Source organism: Prunus avium, chromosome 5 (genome assembly GCF_965620075.1).
Source record: "Prunus avium chromosome 5, drPruAviu1.hap1.1, whole genome shotgun sequence".
NCBI classification, from domain to species: Eukaryota; Viridiplantae; Streptophyta; class Magnoliopsida; order Rosales; family Rosaceae; genus Prunus; species Prunus avium.
Window position 1 is genome coordinate 28,598,294 of NC_142288.1, and position 22,552 is coordinate 28,620,845.

General features: G+C 38.3%; 3 protein-coding genes across 8 annotated transcripts; 1 reads left to right on the forward strand and 2 right to left on the reverse strand.

Annotated features, from left to right (window-relative positions):
* Positions 1-2,283: 2,283 nt before the first annotated feature.
* On the reverse strand, positions 2,284-8,166 carry LOC110753364 (uncharacterized). 3 transcript variants are annotated; one of them, XM_021954258.2, is made up of 7 exons: positions 7,888-8,163; positions 4,220-6,844; positions 4,054-4,135; positions 3,897-3,963; positions 3,519-3,704; positions 3,350-3,410; positions 2,284-2,702 (listed from the first exon to the last, which is right to left on the reverse strand). In XM_021954258.2, exons 2-7 carry the CDS (start codon positions 6,654-6,656, stop codon positions 2,533-2,535), a joined length of 3,003 nt encoding a protein of 1,000 aa, XP_021809950.2. In that variant the 5' UTR covers positions 6,657-6,844; positions 7,888-8,163; the 3' UTR covers positions 2,284-2,532. The 3 variants fall into 3 exon arrangements, 2 of the variants coding, with proteins under 2 accessions (XP_021809950.2, XP_021809951.2); XM_021954259.2 differs by lacking the exon at positions 7,888-8,163 and adding an exon at positions 7,827-7,846; XR_002526128.2 differs by lacking the exons at positions 2,284-2,702; positions 3,350-3,410 and having other exon boundaries at positions 3,682-3,704; positions 4,054-4,100; positions 7,888-8,166.
* A 351-nt stretch (positions 8,167-8,517) lies between these two features.
* Positions 8,518-16,263, reverse strand: LOC110753339 (uncharacterized). Of its 3 annotated transcripts, XM_088253222.1 has the most exons (7): positions 16,002-16,263; positions 15,001-15,371; positions 13,918-14,898; positions 13,346-13,552; positions 11,979-12,780; positions 9,282-11,793; positions 8,518-8,983 (listed from the first exon to the last, which is right to left on the reverse strand). In XM_088253222.1, exons 2-7 carry the CDS (start codon positions 15,281-15,283, stop codon positions 8,954-8,956), a joined length of 4,815 nt encoding a protein of 1,604 aa, XP_088109348.1. In that variant the 5' UTR covers positions 15,284-15,371; positions 16,002-16,263; the 3' UTR covers positions 8,518-8,953. The 3 variants fall into 3 exon arrangements, with proteins under 3 accessions (XP_088109348.1, XP_021809926.2, XP_088109346.1); XM_021954234.2 differs by having other exon boundaries at positions 13,918-15,371; XM_088253220.1 differs by having other exon boundaries at positions 13,918-15,385.
* A 1,021-nt stretch (positions 16,264-17,284) lies between these two features.
* LOC110753390 (protein SPIRAL1-like 3) lies at positions 17,285-19,329 on the forward strand. Of its 2 annotated transcripts, none has more exons than XM_021954293.2 (3): positions 17,285-17,430; positions 18,333-18,624; positions 19,027-19,329. In XM_021954293.2, the coding sequence occupies exons 1-3, from the start codon at positions 17,318-17,320 to the stop codon at positions 19,105-19,107; spliced, it is 486 nt and encodes a 161-aa protein (XP_021809985.1). In that variant the 5' UTR covers positions 17,285-17,317; the 3' UTR covers positions 19,108-19,329. The 2 variants fall into 2 exon arrangements, with proteins under 2 accessions (XP_021809985.1, XP_021809986.2); XM_021954294.2 differs by having other exon boundaries at positions 17,329-17,430; positions 18,319-18,624.
* The last annotated feature ends 3,223 nt before the right edge of the window (positions 19,330-22,552 follow it).

Sequence of the window (22,552 nt, forward strand, 5' to 3'; positions counted from 1 at the left end):
GGAAAGCATCGCTCCCTTGTACCTGCAAACTCCCAAGTACCAAGTGCCATCAGAATCCCTTCTTCAAACACTTGTCATTTGCTGATTTACCATTACACCACTTTGTGCAAAGTAGAGAAGCTCAGCTCATTGGCAAATATGTCCCACACCGCAAGAAGGAAAAAGGAAAAAGGGTGAACCTTGTCAAGGCTACTACGTGAGTAACGTGATTGACGACGACTGACGAGTAGTTGCTGCTGGTATCAATAAATAATTGAATAATGAATGCCCGCTGCCTCAAGTGGAGCTGATTAAGGGCCTTTTAAATTAAATATTGTTATTAGTGTTAATATGTCACAATTACACAATAATGTGATTCAGTTATTATAATATACGGGTGAACGATATAATTGATATATTATGTAGAGTAATATGAGTGAATTAATAACATTACGTATTCATATGACCACCATACTGAAAAATACCCTAATAGATGAATAATTTCGCATCAAATATGAGAAGGTAGTTCTCACAATGCCAAAAGACAAAGGTCACTAGAGGGTTTTTTTATTTGTAACATATTATATTGGATATCGTTTAATCATTCAAATATATCAACTAAATGGACAGTTTATCATTAAAAATGTATTAAAATCGTCAATTTGATACATTAGTATTTAAATTTGGGGGTTATTGATTCTTTTCTAGTTGACAAAGTCAGCTGCCCTTATAAGAATGATAGGTAAAGTAACACATTTGTCAACTGTCTCACCCCATGGCCGTCCAAAGGGGCTACATATATTCTGGAAATATATTTAATCATATAAGCTTGATAGTTTTAGTGGTGGTAGTTTATTTATCAAGGAAATAATTGTAGCAGTTCGGGAATACAAAATGCGAACATGAACATCTCAAGACATGGGAACCATGACAATTAGAAGAGTCTTACACCTAATCATATATACTTAATCTCAAGCAAATTATATCTTATAAACTTAATTCAAGTCATTAACAACAAAAACAAAAACTCATGTATAACAAGTTTCCATGATTAAGCTTGTTAATTATGGGGTTATTAACTTGAGCTATACATAAATGAGGGAAACCTGCATGTGCTTGCTAGCTAATCACATGACAGGACCTCCATTGCAATGCATTGCCATTGGCTTATCAAGAAAAGTTGAAGCTGATCACGAGCCAAGAAAAGGTAGCCAAAAGATCATCAAAAGGTGATCGTGATGTACGTATTAAATAAATACAACTGAGGAAGGTCGAGAGTAAAGGAATTAATCATCAGTGCATCGAGCCCAGGCCACATTCGAATTCATATGCATAAATATATATAAATTACAATTATTTACGATGATAAAATGATGAAGGAAAGTACACGTGTTATGCTTCAACTCCATTAGGCAAAAACCAACTACTAAACCCATCTCAATCATCATATAATTGCATGTTTTACTCATTCATCCCTACTCTTTGATTGCCGCATTATTCATTCAGCTTACTTTTCAATTCCTCAACCCCACCAACCAATCATCATCTTCATCATTGACACATTGACACACTTGACATTGATATTTATATACTATATATATGGTTCAGATCATTGAAATACAATAGGGAGTGACCTCACATGATTTTCATTATTTGAGAAATCCCTCGGTTATATTTATTTAATTTGTATATAGGACAGGACTGTTGCTGTGCTAGCTGCACATGCCAAGTTGATTCTGTTTGAATAAAAATCACCCAACCATCACAATAATCATGAGTTGGGTTGGGTTAATAGCCTTCACATTATTATTAATTATGATAATTAATTAGACTTAATGGGCTCTTGGTGCTGTCACTTTGAATTGAACCAACAGCAGAGCCTCTGGACCATTTTGCTGGTTAGAAACGGGGCAGGCACATGGAATCTGATTTGGTTGGTGCAATGCAATGCATCCCTGACGGAAAATATAAATATATGACCTAAAGGCAAGCCAATGAGAATGAGATTTTCCTCAGACTCGAAGCATAAGATTTGTAAAGCATGGTGGTGGTTGGTTGGGTAACAAATTTCTATCAACTGTCAACACCAACTGAAGATGGCGGAAGGTGAAGCAAAAAGCATGGCGTCCATCGTGTTATGGTTCTTTATAACAGACAAACGTGACGGCGTTAGTGAACTGTCGTCTTTATGCTCATACCATAAACAAGAATACGCCCATATAGCCAAACAAACGGACATAATTATAGCATTTCTGATCTAGCCCAATATTCTATCAGCTATTTGCTTGGTATGTAAACACAAGCTAAGTGAAAGAAAATTTCAATTTCAACGAGCTAGCCAACGATTCAGTTTTGCCTGGAGCACAAGGTTCCATGTATAATGTAATTTACAAAAACGTAACCTACACAGTTATCCATTGGCATATTTCGTACACCAGCGGTCATCCCAAAAAGCACATTAAAAACCAAAAAAGAAGCAAAACTCACTAAACCATTTTTCGGGTAATTCCAGTGTAGTACAATTCTGCCTGCCGGCCAATGGAAGTGCTGGTATCAATCTTTAGGTGACTCTACTTCATCCTCTATTACTCTACGATAAAAACCCCACGAAAGACTTGACTCTGTTATCGGTCGTTGACCAAATGGATGCTGCTCCACATACTTTTGAACATTGTCAGCCATAGCCAATCCTTCTAGAAAAGAACGAATTTTACCTCCAGGTCCTGCGATTAATGTCAAGTGTATAATATCACATATTACACTACGTCATTATGTAAAAATACATTGATACTAGAACATACAGAAATAGAAAAATGAAAAAGAAAAAGAAGAGGATAAATATGATTCAAATGTCATCTGGAACAAGGTATGATATGGAATGACATTTGTCAGTCCAAAAGGCAGGGGCAAAGAATAACAATAGACATCGGAACAGAGTAAACATAATGACACACCTGGAAGTTAAAATTTCATACCAATAACATTGTGAAAACATAGACGTTTTACAGCCATTCTAGTTCTGTTTTCTTCATAAAAATTAATTATTGACTACTTAGAAGTAAACAAAAAACCTCAGAGGATAAATAAACTGAAAATCATAAATTCAAAGAACTATAGGAGGAACCTGCGGACACAAAGCTTTGAAGCCACTCGATGTACATAATGATTAAAGGACATAATGACAAGACTAAGTACACATGGGGTTCAAATTTTGACCTGCATAATTAGTTTAGTTGAGATCAACCATGCGGACACAATGGCATTACAATTCCAAATACATGGCAATAATATGTGATATAGGCGTCTCTGTTGTTAACCTCACAATTCCAAATACATAAAAACTTAGCCTCTACTCTGGATGGTGTCTCACCTAATGATGCATCACTTCTGTCCCTGCATTCATAAGAGTATGGAAATATTGCCGTGTTCGCCTAAGCAATTAGAAGAAAAATTATTAGAATAAGGTTATAATCGTTATACTAAAACCAGTCACATTCATGAGGAAAAAAAAATTCAGAGGAAAGAGTTGATCAACTAACTGGATTGCGTAAAGCCTTGTATGGGGAATCATCCAGTAACAATGTGTTTGATTCATTGTACTCTCCGTTCACCCATGGAAGATTAGGGTCATGCTTCTCCCATAATTTTCTTAGTTCTTTTAAAACAAGGGGCTTATCTGTGTTGTCAATGGTATTGAACCTCGTAGTAGTACAATGGGATTGGTTCTGCATAAGCCAATCATCATAAGAATAAAGTAATGGGGATACTGAAATTCAATGCAATGAAAAGATGAATCGATTGCAGCCATGGTTTTTTTTTACTTCGGTTGTATGATTCATGAAAGAGGAAGAGGAAAACACTAATTTAACTCAACAAACCCTACTGAACAAGTCCTCAAGTTGTTAAGATGGCCTTACCCAGCAAAAGAGCAATTTGTGTCTGGAATCTCCCAAGAGAAAATCTACCACCATGTCCACGTTCTTCCTGGAAAACAAGAGTGTAGAAGATCATATACCCAACAAAACAAGGAAACGACAAAAGGAAAAGGTATATCAGCCTTAGAATGAAATTTACTTGGTTCTTGAAGACCAAACACCCACATTGAATCTGTCAAAGCAGAACTGTAGAAAATCATCACAAAAAGGCCTCTTAAAAACTGTGAAAAAGTAAGAGGAATTAGAGTTCAGTAAGACTAGAAAATAATATAACTCTCAAGATACGTTTAAATGTCAATTATCACCTGCTTTCCTTGATATTGTTATGTCAGGTTTATATCGCTTGGGGATATGACATTCCTGTGGGACAATATCAGCAAGAAGGCCGTTTATATCAAGAATTAGAAGCTTTTTCTTAGAACAGCTAACAAGAGATCTTTCAGCTGCACGGTCTGATATCTGTGAAAGATTACCCTCCTTCACATTAACAGTGACATCAACATCAGCTTTTACGGCCAAAGGTGGCAAGGAAGGAACTTCAGTCTTGGTTTCTGTCTGTTCTATATTAGTAATATCTTGTATATTCGTAGGGTCCAACTTTGAAACTTCTGAAAGAGAATCATCATTATTGTTTTCATCAGCTTTAACATCTATTGAAACTTGGCAAGGCAAGCCTGCACGAATGTCGTGGTCAGTGTCATTATTTCCTGAGGCATTGGATCTCTTGTTCTGCTCCTTGTCCTCATTCTTCTCCTGAAAAGTACTGTCCTCCAAAAGTATCTGCGGCACTTCTAGCTCTTGTTCTGATAATATTGCAAGCGGAGACTGTAGATATGGATCTGCTCCTGGAATAATGTTTTCCACTAAAGAAGTATCACCAGAAGGATCACAAGTTTCATCATTACTCTCACAGATTTTACGCCTTTTCTTCCCATTCTTTTGCTTCATTTTTTGTGAGCAGCTCAAATCCTCAATGGGTTTGGGACTTTCTGAATTTGTTCTTTTTCCAATTCCCTCCACAAGTGGTTGTTCCACTTCTAGGTCTTGTTCTGAGAATATTGCGAGTGGAGGCTGTACAGACAAATCTGCTCCTGGAATAATATTTCCTTCTAAAGAAGTACCAAGGGAAGGATCACTTCTTCTATCATTACTCTCATGGGTTTTATGTCCTCTCTTCCAATTCTTTTTCTTCTTTTCTTGTGAGCAACTCAAATCCGCATTGGGTTCGGGACCTTCTGAATTTGCTGTCGTGCTAATTCCCTCCTTAAGTGGTTGTGGCAATTCTAGCTTTTGATGTGTGAATTCTAAGACTGGAGGCTGTTGAGAGGAATCTGTTCCTGGCATAATATTTTCCACTAAAGTACCAACAGAAAGCTTGCATCTTCTGTCATTACTCTCATGGGTTTTAAGCTTTTTCTTCTTTTTTCTTGAGCAACTCGAATCTGCAAAAGGTCCAGAACTTTCTGAATTTGTCTTTGTGCTAATTCCCTCCATAAGTGGTGGTGGCAATTCTAGTTTTTGTTCTGAGAACTCTGAGACTGGAGGCTGTTGAGAGTAATCTATTCCTGGCATAATATTTTCCACTAAAGAAGTACCAACAGAAAGATCACATATTTTATCATTACGACAACTTTCATCGTTAGTCTCCTGGGTTTTACACCTTTGCTTCCGAATCTTTTTCTTCTTTTTTCTTGAGCAACTCAAATCTGCAATGAGTTCAGAACTTTCTGAGTTTGTTTTTGTGCTAATTCCCTCCACAGGTGATTGTGCCACTGCCAGCTCTTGTTCTAAAGATTCTGTGACAGGAGGCTGTAGAGATGGATCTACTGTTGGCATAATATTTTCCACTAATGAAGTACCAACAAAAAGATTGCAACTTTTATAACTATTCTCATGGGCTTTAGACATTTTCGTCAGCTTATTTTTCATCTTTCCTTGTGAGCAACTCAGCTCCTCTTTTGTTCTAGGACTTTCACAACTTCTATCATTACTGTCAGTCTCATCAATTTTCCTCCATTCATTCTGCTTCCTTTTCTTCTTTCTTTGTAAGCTAGGCAAATCTGCATGCTGTTTGGCCTTTTCTGAATTTGGTGTTGAGCAAATTCCAGCACAAGAGGCCAGGCATGAATTTTCAGGTTCTGGGGCAGCACCTATCGTAGCTTTCTTCTTCTTTCTCTTCCTTCTACTCAAGTCTACATGAGATGGTAACTCTGCTGGTACCAAATCTGAAATAACATTGATTGAAGGCTCCTCCAGCAGTGTGTAAGCCCCAAGTGGAGAATCATGATGTACATCTCTACCCGAATACTGCATGCAAGAATTGTTTTCAGGGGAAATATTCTCTGATGAAAGAGCCCCCTTCAAACAATCTGGATTAAAATCACCAATTTTGGGGGCATGACTCCTCTTCATCGCTACATTAGGTCGGGATTCCACTGGAACTGATTCTGTATTATCACTAAAATCAGGCTCTAAGTTATTTAAAATCGGGGCACTACTCCTTGCTCTCTTCCGCTTTCTCTTCCACCTTATCTTTGGCACTACAGAAATCAGGGCTTCCGCTTGAGGCAAATCTGCACCAATATTGACTGAGGGACCCTCCATCATAGTATTCTTTATCAAAGAAGTCCTCTGTTGACAATGTACATCACTGTCTTTAAGAAAATAGTTACTCTCATTGGACTTCTCCTCCTCCTTTTCTGACTGTGAATTTGGTTTTGCACTACATAGTGAATTTTCCATATTGATCAGTGGCTAATGACTGGGTTAATCTTCTCCCTGAATTCAAGAATTTTGAATAACGTATAACCTCCCATTTATTTATTTTGCATTAATATAGTTGATCTCATTACAATATGCCACTCCTCAGGGGCCTCTCTTCCCAGCCAATTAAATATACAGTCTTTGTCTTCCAAGTCCTTTTTCAAGACCTGAAATATTGGTCAACAGAAACCAAAGTAAATTACATAAAAAAACGTTCACAATAAAAAAGGGTTTAAAAGATGATTATAAAAAACAGATTAAACCCATAAGATCATCCAAATTCCCCGTTCACACATTTTACAAGGGACACAAACAGCTCCAGGCGAGTACAAAAGCAATGAATAAATATCAGGGCTGTTGAGATTACAGTATCTCCTCATCAGATGGCATTCAATCAACCATGCAAGGGGATTTTAAAAAAGTTTTAGTGACAATTCTGAAGGGTAAAATATCCTGAATTTGCGACAAATAATAAAGAAAAATTTACCAGTTAATTAAAATAGAGATAGGGCAACCCTGAAGCCAATATTATTGGGCACATGCTTAGAATTCAAATTTACAGCTTTAGAAACTAATGCAATTAAAAATCATAAGAACATAGTACAAGCAATCAGTCCAGAGTGTACATTCACATAACCCTAATACCCAGAACTGTAGGTGAGATATATGCATACAAGTTAAAACGAAATTAACTTGACATATAAACGAAACAAGAAAACAAAAGATAAGAGGAATAGATTGGCAACTTCTAGTTGCTGATTAACTCCCGCAGTAACTAAAGGACCTAATTCTTCAGCAGTCATATAACTATGAGATTAAATTCTAAAAAAGAAATGGATCCTTCTTTGCATCCAAATGCAAAAATTGCTTACACAAATGACTGAGCACCCAACAAAATGCATTCATAAACAAGTAAGCGAGCATTATATATAAGCAATATAACTATGGCAGAAAAACAATAGTTCAATATTTTCATTTCAAAGCAATAATACAAGCACCACTCGAAAGCAATTCAATAAAAACAAACCAATATGTCCATTGAAAAGATAGGAAAAAAAACTACACAGTTGGAGCTGAAACGACACTTAAAACTGATAAATCAAGAACACACTTAGTTTAAAATAGGAAGGAAAAGAGTGCGCAGGTGACCTCTCTTCAATCGCGAATATCAGTACTAAGCAGATCTCTAACAGCCCAATTAAGTACTAACCTCTCTTCAATTTCGAGAAGAAGAAGAAACGAAAATCAATGAGTTGAAGGTTGAAGGAGCTGAAACGCAGGGTCGAAGAGTCGTTTTGGCTACCGTGCTGGTGCAATTGGAAGAGTTAACTGCTCTATCTATACTTCAACTGGTTTTCGCTTCCTTCGACGCGCGGCTACTGGGCAATTTCCTATTTATTCTTTTATTTTTATTTACTCTGTCTTTTTCTTGTTCTTTTTTCTCCCCCCGCGTCTTCATATTCCGATTAGGGTTCAAGTGTTTCGTGTTCTTCTCCTCAAAGTTATATTTTTAGGCAAAAAGAAAGAAGTTATTTTTTATCTGTTACAGCACTTAGGATGATTAATTTGAAGTAAGATAAAACAATGATTACAACTTTAATATTAGTTTAAACAAATGCTTTATTCCAAGTGACTACTCCGATTAGGAGTGTTGAATTGAAGTAGAAATTTTATAAAGAATTCCTAACATAACTTTTTAGTCTTTTCAGTTAAAATTTAACTTAAAGTAGAGAGCATGATTAATGATGTTTTATGGAGAAACTAGTAAATTAATTTTTATAATATAAAAGCACATTAGTCTCTCTAATAATATGTTTTAACTTTTATGTAGAGAAAAGGGTACTATTAAAAGAAAAAATTTAGAACGAACCTTCTTCAAAATTGAATATACAATATTGAGTAGACTGTAGACCACTACAAGAAGGAAACTTCACAATAATGATATTCAAAAGAACACATTACATACATGTTCTGTAGCTGCCACAGAACTTTTGCTAACGTTGAATTGCTAAGTAAAGTGCCGTCATTAGCTTAACTTAATTAGCCTCTAAAATGGCATCCCTCCAGTAATAGGGACAAACTGTACAAAGAACCAAAAAAAAACCCCCCCGCATCTCCCTATCAACACCAGTTGAAGACTACAAATCAAATCAAATAAATTGCAAAGCTCCATCAGGCATAGGAAGGAGTTCCAAATGATGGGGAAACGGCGTACATGTCTGATCAAAATCTTCTGCCATGGCATGCCAGTTGGTTGCTTGAATCACAGCTAAGATCTACACCTTGACATACTTGTCAACATAGCCCTGCAGAACATAGAGAGAAAACTATGATGCTAAAAGCATGGAAATATAACAAATATAACAAGAAAGTGCTGAGTTAAGCTCTACAGACCAACCAGGTCATTTATGTGCATGCCTATTATTAAATGGAAAAAACCAAAGCAGCCAAAAGTAAAGCTGTTCGGTCAGAATTTTCTTCTTTACTTGTTTTTCCTATTTTGAAAGCTGCTGAATGAATTGCAGGAAACAAGTTTCCAAAATCCCACTCATCTAACACCAACATATCATCCAAAAGCAGGAAGGAATTGGAAAAAGTATTTACCATCACCAGTTTTGTCAGTTTTCGCTGTGATGAGTCAATGTAGTGGTTTATCTTTGCCTGTGACTTGGGTATCTGATGCCTTTTCATGGCTCCGGAGACCTTATCAACAGTCTTTTTGACAATGGTTTTAAACGCTTCCTTGCTCATATTACCCTGCCGCCATGATGGCTTCAAAATTTCCTTTACAAAATCTGCAATAGCAATCTTGAAAAGTCTCATTGATCTGGAATCTTTTTCCTTCTTGCTCTTCCCTGGAGACTCCGCCTGATCAATCTCAATTTCTCCTGCAGCCATGTTTGCTGCATCATCAGGATCACTAGGACTCTCATCCTCAACAACACCCACTTCTGCATCTGCTGTCTCACCATACTCATCAATATCTAGAGAAGTTGCTGATGCAACAGTATCTACCTCTTTACGTTTGTTGTTCTCTTCCAGATCCAAAGCTTGACATGAGCCACTGACGCTCCCCATGATATTGGAATCACTGGGGGTTTTCTGTTTTTGACCATGACCGCTTTTCTTGCATGGAGTTGATGATGGCTCAATGCTGTCCAAAAGTGGATCATACTGCTCACCATCTGACTTGGGCAACAGCTGACCAACAGCTCTAGCAGAACTTGGCGAAGAAGTTGTCTGTCTTGATCCAACACTGCCAACACCTTGCCCATCAACAGGAACTTGGCTCAAAATGGAGGGAGTATCAAATATATTACCAGGGGGAGCATCGCTTTCTTGATTGAGAATGTTAGAACTGAATTTGGAGCTTAGTGGTTGCTCAAAAGTAGCTGCGTAAGGATTATGATGTGTGGGAATTCTAGATGCCCCAAAATCAGGAAGGTGAGACGACTGATTTCTGTCCAGAATATCTGTAGGGTATTGGGACATAGGACCATCCTTCCCAGGAAAACCCAAAATGCTATCACCTACATGGTATTTTACACCAGTCTTCCCAGGCACACCCAGAATGCTATCACCAACAGAGTATTGCATACCACAGGTTGGCTGTTGGTTCTGTGAACGAGACTGAATCTGTGGGGATGAATTTAAAAGTTCACCTGAAGGAAAATTGTCGCCAGAGAAATTTTGCATTTTGCGCATATTTATTTCCCGTGGAGGAGTAGGTTGGGGGTGTATGTTGCCATGAGCAAAAGCGTTTGAAGAATTTAAATCCTGCACAGGAGCATGTGTAAATTGATCTTCTCTTGAAAGACCAGAGGCCCCAAATGGTTGACTTGATGGATTGCTAGATCCAAAATCTTCCCTGTGCAATAAAGGACGATGAAACTCCCGCACTGGAGGGTACATCTGATGCAGAAAGTCACCAGCCCGAGAATGAGAAGGCAATTCAGTTGGATAAGGCCGGACAGAAGTATGAGAACCAAAGTCATTCCTTGGAACCAAATGATTCTGCTGAAATTGTGAAGAAAAATCTCGTGCAGCAGTTCCTGCATTTATAGATGAATCATACAACGGTCGTGGTGGCGGCGGCGGCAAGGATGTCCAAGTGGAATCTAGTGGTCGAGATAATTGAGCATGTTGGTTAGGTAAGGAATCTTGATAAGAATGAATACTTCCTGTAGGAGTGGACTGAAGTGGATAGGGTGGCATCAGGTTATAATCTCTATGCAACTGTGGAACATGAACAGCACTGGTTCCTTGTGAAGGTGGAGGAGGAAGCAACTGTGAAAGATATGGAAACTGTTCTGATGAAAGTGGTTGGCCATTAGAACTTTTCATGGGCCACACATGAGTCGATGAAACTGCAATTGGTAAAGGTCCACTACTATAGACCTTAATTGGAGAAGTCTTGGATGCTCGATCTGGTGACAAATCAGATACGAGAAATTCTTCCATCTGCTTAGAGGGACAATCAACCTTTTGAAGCTGTGCAACAGAATTATTGCTTTGAGTTTGCTCGACTACAGACTTTTTCATAAGAGGAAAAACATCCTGAGAAGTATCATCACATGACTTCACATTATCAGCACTGCTTATCAGTTGAGGGGATGGGTGATGAGATTTGAGCACTTCCTGAAATTCTTTTTTGTCAGGGATGTGAGTGGTGGTTTCCACTGGTGTTTCCGGAAGAATTTGTTTCACCTGCACTGTATCAGTTGCCACTCTAGAACTCTCACAATTAATTTTATCAGAATCAATCAACTGACTATCTTTTCTAGCAATAGGCACATCTTGCAACTCGTGATCTTTAATTTCATCATGCAGATTCATGGCAGATGTATGCTTAGTCTCTTCCTTAATCCTAGAACTTTTCAAACCAGGCTGCGTGTCCAGATGCTTTTGTTTGCTCCTATGGTGCCTTGAACTGTCATTCTTATCATACTCATGATGCATATACCGACAAGAAGCTCCACGGTAGCATCTGCCTCGAAGGAAGTCAAAGCATTCTGGAATGTGGCGCCTGTCCTGTCTTTTGTTGCCATCTCTGAACTCACCTGCACGCCTAAATGTGGGAGACCTGCTCCTGCTTCTTTGATTTCTGGAAGACCAACTGGAAAACAAACAGTCAAGAAGAATATCATGATTCTCCACAGATAATGTACTCTATGGAATCAGAATAAAAAGACAATTAAATACCCAGGCAAATTCAGCTGCCTAAGACTTCAAATTTCGGTCAACATTAAATTAACCTTCCAACCAAACAGAACAATACACATGCAACACAATCGGAAGTACCTGCGGGAACGACTTCGCTTGTCTCTTCTCCTGCGTGAACTCCTCCTCCCGCTGTCAAGAGGAGACCGACTGCGGCTGCGGATTCGACTTCTACCTCTTTTATTATGCCTCTTATTATAGCGTGAATCATCAGAGTTACTGTCACTGGAACCGTCTCTGACCAATCTCCCAAACTCATCCACCTTCGGAGGAACTGATTCAAAGGTAGCCTTTTTAACCTCCTGAGACTTACCCCTCCTAGAAACAACATCAGTACCAGCACCATCCAGTGCATCTTTTTCCTGGAAAGCCTCATGACTCTCAGTTGTGATTAACGTTGTCCTGGTATCCTTAATCTCTTTCTTTGTATGTAGGGAAAACTTTTCAGCCTTATAAGGCTTTCTGGATTCAGACGGTAGCTTAGACTCTTTATCAGACATGCAGGGACTCTCAGATCCTATATATGTCTTTAAATGAGACCCAGTATCTTTGTGGCTACTTTTAGCAGCAGCTGTAACTGATGGTGGAACTATTATTACATTAACATCATCATTTTCTGAACTATTGTCAGAAGCATAGTCTTGTAGAAGTCTAAACGGACTGCCAACTTTAATAAATTGATTAGAAAACCTATCAAAATTGTTGGCCTCAGGAGCTGCAGGAATACTTAATTTATTCTGATCATCAGCTATGGCTATGGCAATGGAAGATTTCTCTAGATTGCTGTCCAAGGGGCATTCAGCAGCTCCAGCTGAATACATATTATCAACTCTGGAAGGAGACTTTTCAATTTTTGACCGTCCTTCAAATAAGAGATTTGGGCCTGTATTTTGATACAAACCGAAAACGTTTTAACTTATTGAGCATACGACAGAAAAGGATCATGATAAACAATAAAAACGGGCAAGCCTGAGGATAATGCACAACTCTGGACATTAGTAAAATTGGACCATTGATGTGGAGTACAACTCTAACATAGTCTTGACACTCGTATCTGACTTTAAACCCATTCCAGGACAAAGGCAAATTCATCAAATGACAAAAAAAATTTGCTGTCACTCTCAGGAAGACATATACACAATCTTGACCAGATATGTGGAAATCAAAAATTGAAGTACATAATCTACAAGTGTTTTTTATTTCCAGGAAGAGCAATAAACGATATATCTAGTAAAGAATTACTGAACATATTTGGTTTTAAATAAGGTACACATAATGATATAAAAATCACACAAGCAACAGCAATACCTAAGCAAGGAAAAGAGAGATAAGAAAATGCTTAACTTGTATGAATGAGAGAGATAAAGAGAGAGAGAGAGAGAGAGAGAGAGAGAGAGAGAGAGAGAGAGAGAGAGAGAGAGAGAGAGAGAACAATGCTGAAGTTAAACCTTCACTTAGTTTGCACAGTTCGGAGGACAAAGAGCATGACACCTTTTCACAAAAGACGCCCTGGGCTGCTCTCCATTCTGGTGAACTCTGTGGCCTGTGTAGCTGTCTTTTTACATCAGGCTCATCGTCAATCAAATCAGACTTGCCGTTTAGAGCTTCAATTGAATCATTAACTCCCTGGTCTCTGTCAGACAGGGTGATATCATCTTGAATCCACATCCAGAGAAAAATTGTCAGCTCCAATTTCAGTTACTTGGCAAATACACGGAAAATTTCAAAGCAAATTTACAATAGATAATGACATTGAATACAATTCAGCATTTTGCAATATTAAGTATCAGGTCAAGATTGAAACAGAAAATTATCATGTTTAAAGCACTTCTGGAGTATGCAATAGCTATAGAGGTTTCCATGCCCAAAAGTTCACTAAAAATATCAGTCACATATGGCCAGAATAACGTGATCATAAATAATAAAGTCACAAATGGCAACCTGCCTAACATATACACATTATGTGACAAAACTTTCAAATCATGAATACTGAGGAGAGAGCAAAATCACTTGTGCTAACCTTCCATCTCCATGTCAGAATCAGCAGGCAAGCTATAACCAGATGAAGCATTCAAATGTTCAGGTTGAGATGAAGAGTCAATCACCGAAGACTTCAATGGTGATCCATTTGGCCCATCATGCAACTTACAAGCCAAATTACATTTCTTCTTCATCCACAGGAAGTATTCATGGGCAATTGCTGCTCCACTTCCTGGCTCACCACCAAATAAAAATTCAAACTCTGGATTCCTATATTCATTTTGACGAGTCAAATCTTCGATACCAGGACCATTTTTAGCAATAACATGGCAGAAAAACTCAATCTTCTGAACAACTTTCTCATCTGTTGGCTTAGGTGGAGGTGGAGAAACATCCAACACCAACATCAAACTTCCATTTGATGATAATCCATCTCCAGCTAGAGAACCTGCTTCACAGCCACTTCCACCTTCATAATTTTGGGAGCCCTCATGCACAGCTGCTATATGTCTGACTTCATTTCTATCTGCGGCTTCATCAACAGAATCCAGATCCCTCAATTCAGACATGGGAAGTTTATTAAACCTATGATCAAAGTTTGAATGACCCGGGAAATTGAAAGCAGCAAGGGTTGGAGATGAAGAAGAAGGTGGAGGGGCGGGCAATGGTGCCAAGGGCGGTTGAGCAGATGCTGGTGGTAGGGGAGCCGAGCAAGGCATGTGAGAATCTTTGACAGTTAAATGCACAGAACTACCAAATGTAGTGGTAGTGAAACGATTAGAGGCAGGAGAGGCAGGGGGTGGTGGAATATGTTGAAGACCCTGTGCAACACCAGTCTGTGGTTGTGGAGGATACAGCGTTTTATACAATGTCAGTCCTTGTGGTGCAGCAGCAGCAGCAGCAGGAGGAGGAGGAGGAGGAGGAGGAGGAGGAGGAGGTAATGGTCCATGTGGTGCTGACATGTCTGGGCAAGGAGGAGGCACAAATCCTGGTGGAGGAATACGATGAAAATTCTGGGTTCCTGTATGTGAAGGATGTTGCACATTATGCTGAGCATTTGAGTAACACTGTGATATTAAGGTACTTCCATGGCCTGGTGGAGGAGGGTGTAGATAAGATTGACCTGTATTTGGTATTCCACGGAGTGGAATAGGTGGACTTTGGTGAACAGTGGGAGGTGGGGGAGGAAAACCATGCTGATATAAATAGGGGCCCCGCTGACCTATCTGAGGTGGGACAACAGATGTAGCCTGCTGAACTACAGGAGGCGGAGGGGGTGGAGGTCCCTGTTGGTATTGAACAGGAGGTGGAGGCAGAGCTGGTGGGCGCTGTTGGTTGTTTACAGGTGTCATGGGTATCCGAGGACCCTGCCCAAACTGATGGCCATAATTAGCTTGGCCATACATTGCATATGGCTCAACTTAACAAATGCTTCCAATACTAAAAATTCCTTGCATGAAACCCAGTTTGCACAGGCTTGATCTTCAGCTTAAGCTTCCACATAAAACCTTAAAATCAATATGAAGCATATAAAGCGTGTAGTGAAAAGAAGATTAAAAGAACTTTCTCCGAGAAAAAAATACAACAATAAACTTCAACCAGTAACTATTGCAATGCCCGTGTATAATGCACTGAACTATGTGATACAAGTGTTTTCAACAGCATTAACCACACATATATCAAATTTCATTTAGTAATTACAAAAGAAACGAGAGAATGCTAACTTCTCAATTATGATTTGTTTCTTTTCTGTACCTCAAACCTACATTACAATCATTTTTACCTCTCAACTAACAGAGAACAAGTTTCTAGAATCGAACATTCACACCATGATACTCTACGGATCAAACTGCATCAACCCAATCAACGGTAACACAATTCTAACCACAAAATACAACATGGTGGAACGCAAAAATGGTCAAAAAATTTCGAATTTATTTCTATAATCATTGCAGCACTCACTTTTCTCATATGAGAAGCAATGAGAAAAGCGCGCATCCAGTAAAATCCAAATTCTAACGTTTTCCCCTCCTTACCCACAATTCCTCGGCAACCAAACAACCAATAAGTAAAACACAGTTAAAAGCAGTGTCAAGCAGTCAATAATCAAGCTGTGTAACTTACCAAATCAGAGTGCGAGACAAATTGAAACCGTTGGCTTTAGAGGATTTGGAGGACCTGGAAATAAACCCTAAAAACAATTGGGAATTGAAGGTCATGCCTTTGTAGAGCGTTTAAGGTTTTTCATCTTTCTCTAGCGAAGCCTGAGTAAGAGTGTGAAGATATATAAGTTACCATAAACCCTTCCTCTTTGTGTTGTCTGCCTCTGGTTGGTGCCAATCGGAAGTTCTAAGTTCTAACTCAGCATGAACTGCGTGAGAATAAAGAAAAGGTTACAACACTCTTATTTTCCCCCAAAAAAAAAAAAAAAATCTTTTTTTTGTCAGGACAAAAATGAATCATCCAAAATACAATTTTCCCTGTTTTTTTCTTTTTAAAAATCAAATTTGTTTTTTGAAGATAAATATTCATGTTCCCCACAAAATATTTTTTGTTAAATCTTTTTTTAGGCTTTCGAAAGATAAATAATTTCCTATGTGAAACTAAAGTTTCAACTCAGGCTCAAATTAAACAACATTTCGATCTTGTAACTTATATTGGAGTTACATAAAGTTTAGGTTGGTAAAAATATATGAGTTTAATCTTAAGACAATTGTAAATGTGTTTATAAGTATAACCATACTCTAGCCCTAACTAAAAGTCAAGTTGAGTATTGATCTAAGTTTGAGTAAAACTTGAGCCTTAATTCATAGTAGATTGGATGATAATAGTCGCGATTGAAATATTAACATAAATCTAATTACTTTCAAATTTCAATTAATTGATATTTTCTTTTAATGTTAAAAGATATTTTTAAGTAGTTGAGCGGAGTTACCACAATGGCTGTGGCCTTCCTCTTTCTCCTTGCTTGGCATCAAGGGTTTCTTTCTTCCTAGTGTAGCAACTAAAAAATGTTATCCTGAGTACAAATCTTTCTTCTCTGGTGCTATAGAGAAAAAGAACACCTTCTTAATACTCTATATCACTATAATATCTAAAATTAATTTAGTTGTAGGTCATGAAACTAAGTATCATAGCAAGTACACGCGAGAAAAATAGTCTCATCTAATGTACGAAAAGAAAAGGCAACTTATTTTTTATTCCAAGCTAACAAATTTTGTATTGTAATAGTAAGTAATCAACTAATTTAATTGTTTGATACTACACTAATATATATTTTTTTCTTACTACAATTTGAGATAAAATGTGACAACTAATAATTACGAAATCAATATAAGAATTTATAGATAGTAAAAGATCCAAATAGCGGAAAATAAAATATCTAACAAATTGGGAATCCCATTTTCTGTTTAAAGATTTGTTTTTGAAAATATCTAACAATGGGCCCCACATGCCGTTTGAATTTCACTATATATACAAAGTATTGCCGCTGGAGTTACTACCTAGTGCTCACGACTCAGATCCGATCCAAAGTCCGCAAAGCACAACACAGGTGAGCCTGCCTCTCTCTCGCTCTCTTGTTTGTTTCTCGAGAAAATGTAGGAATTCAAATTATCAAAGTCATCTGAACTTAGAGAAACGGAATTCAGGGCTTAGAATTTACTCTAGATTTTGTGGATCTGTATCGTAACCCTGGTTTTAATTACATATATTGAACATTGGGGTTTACACTTGTGCTTTTACTATGGAGTCGCCTCTTCTTATTCTTCTTGTCGAATCTTACTGTTATTAATTTTTTGTGGTTTATTATGATTTAGTGTGTTGGTGTTTGCATGGTTTGAAATTTCAAGTACATATTATTTCTATGAATTTACAGTGTGTGGGGGTTTTTTGCCTCATTGCTTGGTCCCTCGCTTGAACTTTTCAGATTGCAGATGTGTGAGTTTTCTTAAGCTATCTAATTGCAATATATTGAATCCCATATGTTGTTACTGTTTTCAAGTCAAATTTAAGTCAAATTGCGGACTCTGAGTTCAAGTTACATTTGGCTGTGACGTGGGGATTTCATGTTCAAGTGCTGTTTGTAGATTAGTGAAATTAGATATGAGATTCCGAGTTGCATTTGTTCTTGCTAATATTAGGTTCTTAGTTCTTACTCCCTTTTAACCATTTTTTTTTGTTTTAATTTAAAATAAGTTGAGGCACATATAAGGTGTAGTCTTTTTCCCCCACTGTATACTGTTGTGGTGTTGATTCTGGAGAGATGGATTGTGGCTTAAGAGCGCATAATGTATCAAACTCTGAACTTGATTACAAGATTAGAACAGTTTAATGTGTGATGGCATTTTCATGCTTCTTCTTGTGATTCATTCAATGCTGAAGACTTTTAGTTGAAATTGTTTTAGTTTCATTTTTTTTTGTTTATTTATAAATTGGTTAGAAACATTTGTGCAGGATTCATTCACTCTACGCGAAAAACATGGGTCGTGGAGTCAGCAGTGGAGGGGGAGAGAGTTCTTTGGGATATCTTTTTGGAGGTGGAGAAGAAATTAAAAAACCCGCCCCAAAGAAGGTTGATGCTCCTCAGAACCAGGCGCCAGTTCCAAGCACTGAACCACCTTCTCAGAAGCCTACTGCTCCAACAACACCTGCAGAAGTCAATAAGCAGACTCCAGCAGGCGTTCCCGGGAACACTTCAAACAACTATTTCCGAGCAGATGGCCAGAACTGTGGAAACTTCCTCACGGTATGATCTTGTTCATAGTCATCATTTTATCTGAATCAAATATCTATGCTTTAAAATTTTGAAGTTGAGACAAACAATATGAGAGAATATTGATGGGGGTATGTGCCACATCTGCCTTTAGATGATATTCAGGCCTCTTGGCTACCTTAGCTACCTTAATGAAGATGTTTCTGTACTGAATAGTACCTCTGCTTATTAAGAATTCTATCTCCTATGACATTTCTAGAAACATATTCATCCATGGTTTCTGTTTTCCTCGTGAAGAGGTTGTTGGCTAAGATTTGTGATTTGCATATTGTAGAATGTTGTGACAGGAAAGAACCAATTTTCTTGACATAGAAAACTTTTGTTACCCTGTATTTTTGGATATTCGTGGTTTAATTCTGAAAATGTGCTTGACAGGATCGGCCATCGACAAAGGTGCATGCAGCTCCTGGCGGTGGATCATCCCTAGATTACCTTTTTGGAGGCAGTAGCAAGTAAGGCCCGGGGCCATTGATGTTGGAATCGTCAGTTTGGTTTGGTCCCTCTGTAATATGGACCCTCTGTAGATGGTTTCTTTCTAATATGCTGTAATATTCTAGTACTTCCTGCGTCGGGGAATGTGTTTTTTTTTTGGTTCGAATGTGTTGGGTTTGTGCTTTGCTACTCTGTTAAACTTCCAAATTTGAGTATTATTATAGAAGCTTCTTAGAGTATCTCCAATCGATGGATATAAAATGGCAAAAGTTGAAGATTAAAGTTGCTCAAATCAAGTAGTTAAATTTTACATGAATTTGAAGGCTAGAAGAGATATGTCAAAAAGCTTTACATCAAATATTACTTTGATGTCTCATATTCGTGTATATGATAGAGATATCATTTTAGTGGACCTAAATAAAGTAGTTAATATACCCGTGAGTTGTGATCCAGTGGTTGGGGGACTAGTTTGGGGAACCCATGTTGGGGGTTCGAAACTCACTGAGGTACCTATCTAGCATTATTTGCTAGTGTTTCCTTGCCCCCCAAAGATTATAGGGTTCGGCTGGTGGGCTTTACAAGGAGGTATATATAGGAGTTTACATATGAGGGTTTTACAAGGAATTCGATATAGTAAAGAATTAGAAAAGTATCTCCTAATTGTACAATGATTTATTACTTATATAAAAAATAGGAAAGTAAATCTTTTAATTAATCAAGGAAGTAAATCTCCTTGATTAATTAGGAGACTCACGTCAACACTCCTCAAGTTTGTGCATATATGTCACGAATGCCCAACTTGGTAAGTGAATCATGAAATACTCTTCCACACTCACAGCATATGCAATATCTGATCTTGGAGGACGTATGAAGAGTAGAACTTTTGGTGGTGGTGATAGAAGAAGGAGTCTGGGTTGACTGCATGCTTCTGTGAGTTTGCAATAAGATGGAGAATCGTATGGGTTCTTGACATCGCATCGGAAGTAAGATATGATATGAGAAGGTGAGGAAGCTGAGGAAGGTGATGTGAGAAATTTGATGTATGAATTTGATGTAGGAATTGGATTTAAGAGATATGTGTATAAGATTTGATGGTATGTGTTTAGGGATTTGGATAAGAGGATTTGAGGACTTTAGATTTGAGGGATTTGGATTTGGGGAAAAAAAAAATGAGGAATTTGATTTAGGGTTTTGGATTTGAATATGAGAAATTTGAAGAAATTTGAGATAAAGGTTTAGAGACAAAACAACTTCTCTTCACTCCCCTTCTCCCCTTGAAGAGAAGGGGTCGTCGGAGTCAAGAAATAAGCAACATCTTCTTGGGAATGAGAAATATATCTTTTTCACTCCCCCTTCCCCCCTTGAAGAGGAGGGGAGGAGAGCACTTAAATTGCAAGAAGAACGCAAGCACAGGTCACAAGAGAACCTGGCTCTGATACCATGTTAAAATATGAATATGGTTTGAATACTTTGGGTTGTATTTTATTTTTCTCCATAAGGAGGTATATATAGGAGTTTACATATGAGGGTTTTACAAGGAATTATATATAGTAAAGAATTAGAAAAGTATCTCCTAATTGTACAATGATTTATTACTTATATAAAAAATAGGAAAGTAAATCTCTTAATTAATCAAGGAAGTAAATCTTCTTGATTAATTAGGAGACTCACGTCAACACTCCTCCTCAAGTTGGTGCATATATGTCACGAATGCCCAACTTGGTAAGTGAGTCATGAAATACTCTTCCACACTCACAGCATATGCAATATCTGATCTCGGAGGACGTATGAAGAGTAGAACCTTTGGTGGTGGTGATAGAAGAAGGAGTCTGGGTTGACTGCATGCTTCTGTGAGTCTGCAATAAGATGGAGAATCGTATGGGTTCTTGACATTGCAGCGAAAGTAAGATGTGATATGAGAAGGTGAGGAAGGTGAGGAAGGTGATGTGAGAAAGAAGCTTTTCTTTAACAACATCCTCCTCATCATTCTTTGTCTTGACTTCACCTTCTGCGCTAATGAATTCAAGCACCTTTGATGATGAACCTTCCTTACTTAACTTAATCTTGCATGCAAGAAGAACTTGCTATGACTTCCCCATTACTCTCCTCCGTAATGATTAAGAGTTCATCACATGTGTCCTCATCACACACGTTGGCTGAACTTCCAGCTTTCTTCATCTTCTCCTTCCATACTGAACAATTCCACTTCCAATGATCCTTAGACCCACACTCGAAGCATCCTTCATTGTCCTTGGACTTAGCATTCCTCCTGTTGTTTCTCTTGCCTTCACGCTTGCTTGATCGATTCCCTGCGAATAGACCCGCATCTTGAGAGTTCTCCTCCGAACGTTGGGACATTCGGTGATGCGTCATCACATCTTGCACCACATCCTCAAACTTCAAAGTACTCTTCCCGAACATAAGCGTTGTTCGGAAATGCTTATAAGACGGAGGCAAGGATGTTAGAAACATGAGTGTCTTATCCTCCGTATTATACAACACTTCCATTCTTTGCAAATCAGCAACACATCTATTAAAGCTGCTCAAATGCTCCATTAGATTACCTTCCTCCTCCATCCGAAGATTTAGGAGTTCTTCATTGAGGAAGAGCTTGTTGGACAACGACCTCCCTACAAACATCTCTTCGAGTTTCTCCCATGTTTGCTTCGCTGTGTCTTACATCACGTTGATGAGCACCTCATTTGCGATGTAGTTCTCGATGGCTCCTCTAGCCAACTCGTCTAGAACACCCCACTCCGCGTCTGTCATGGTTGCTGGCTTCTTCTCTTTGCCTCCCAAGACAACACTGAGATTTTGTTGTGTAAGGGCTGACTTCATCCTCCTTTGCCATAGTGTGAAGTTCTCCTACCCTGTGAAAGGCTTCAACTCCACCTTCATGGTGACAGCTTGTGGTTGCCTAGAGCTACTTCCACTTTGAGCTTCCTTGTCACTTGCCATCTTCAACACACTAGAACATGCTGCTCAAACTCAGCTCTGATACCACTTGTTGATGAAAATGGACAAACACTTTCACTCACTCCCCTAATGATCTTGTTGTTGATGGATTTTATGACAAACACAATAATGGATAAATCACACACACACACACACTTGAGCAACCAACCAAGCACAAAGTGACACAAGTATTTATAGAGGTTCAGCAATTGCCTACATCCTCTTGGTGATCCCCTTGAGAAATTCACTAATGAAAGAATAAGTTACAACTTTGGTTTACAAAGAAACCCCCTTAGAACTCTATTCTCTCCCCAAGCTCTCTTTTCTCTCTCACCCCTTGCTCAACACTTGATGCACTTGTGAACACTCTCACAACCCTTGGTGTTTCCCTCCTTTGGTGTCTAGACTTTCAAGACTCAACTCAGCTCCAAACTTGAACTGACTTCCCTCTCTCTCTTCCTCTCTTAGTGAGTTAAACCTCCTTTGGACACAATAGCTCCCAGCTACTTGATCA

Coding starts and splice junctions, on each gene's coding strand:
- LOC110753364 (XM_021954258.2), bottom strand. CDS start 6,656: ATGGAAAATTCACTATGTAGTGCAAAACCAAATTCACAGTCAGAAAAG. Junction 4,136..4,219: donor AACAATATCAAGGAAAGCAG/GTGATAATTGAC, acceptor ACTTTTTCACAG/TTTTTAAGAGGCCTTTTTGT. Junction 2,703..3,349: donor CAGAAGTGATGCATCATTAG/GTGAGACACCAT, acceptor CATTAATCGCAG/GACCTGGAGGTAAAATTCGT.
- LOC110753339 (XM_021954234.2), bottom strand. CDS start 15,283: ATGTATGGCCAAGCTAATTATGGCCATCAGTTTGGGCAGGGTCCTCGG. Junction 13,553..13,917: donor TTCTGACATGGAGATGGAAG/GTTAGCACAAGT, acceptor TGTGGATTCAAG/ATGATATCACCCTGTCTGAC. Junction 12,781..13,345: donor ACTGTGCAAACTAAGTGAAG/GTTTAACTTCAG, acceptor ATCAAAATACAG/GCCCAAATCTCTTATTTGAA.
- LOC110753390 (XM_021954294.2), top strand. CDS start 17,329: ATGCCGTTTGAATTTCACTATATATACAAAGTATTGCCGCTGGAGTTA. Junction 17,431..18,318: donor GTCCGCAAAGCACAACACAG/GTGAGCCTGCCT, acceptor TAAATTGGTTAG/AAACATTTGTGCAGGATTCA. Junction 18,625..19,026: donor ACTGTGGAAACTTCCTCACG/GTATGATCTTGT, acceptor TGTGCTTGACAG/GATCGGCCATCGACAAAGGT.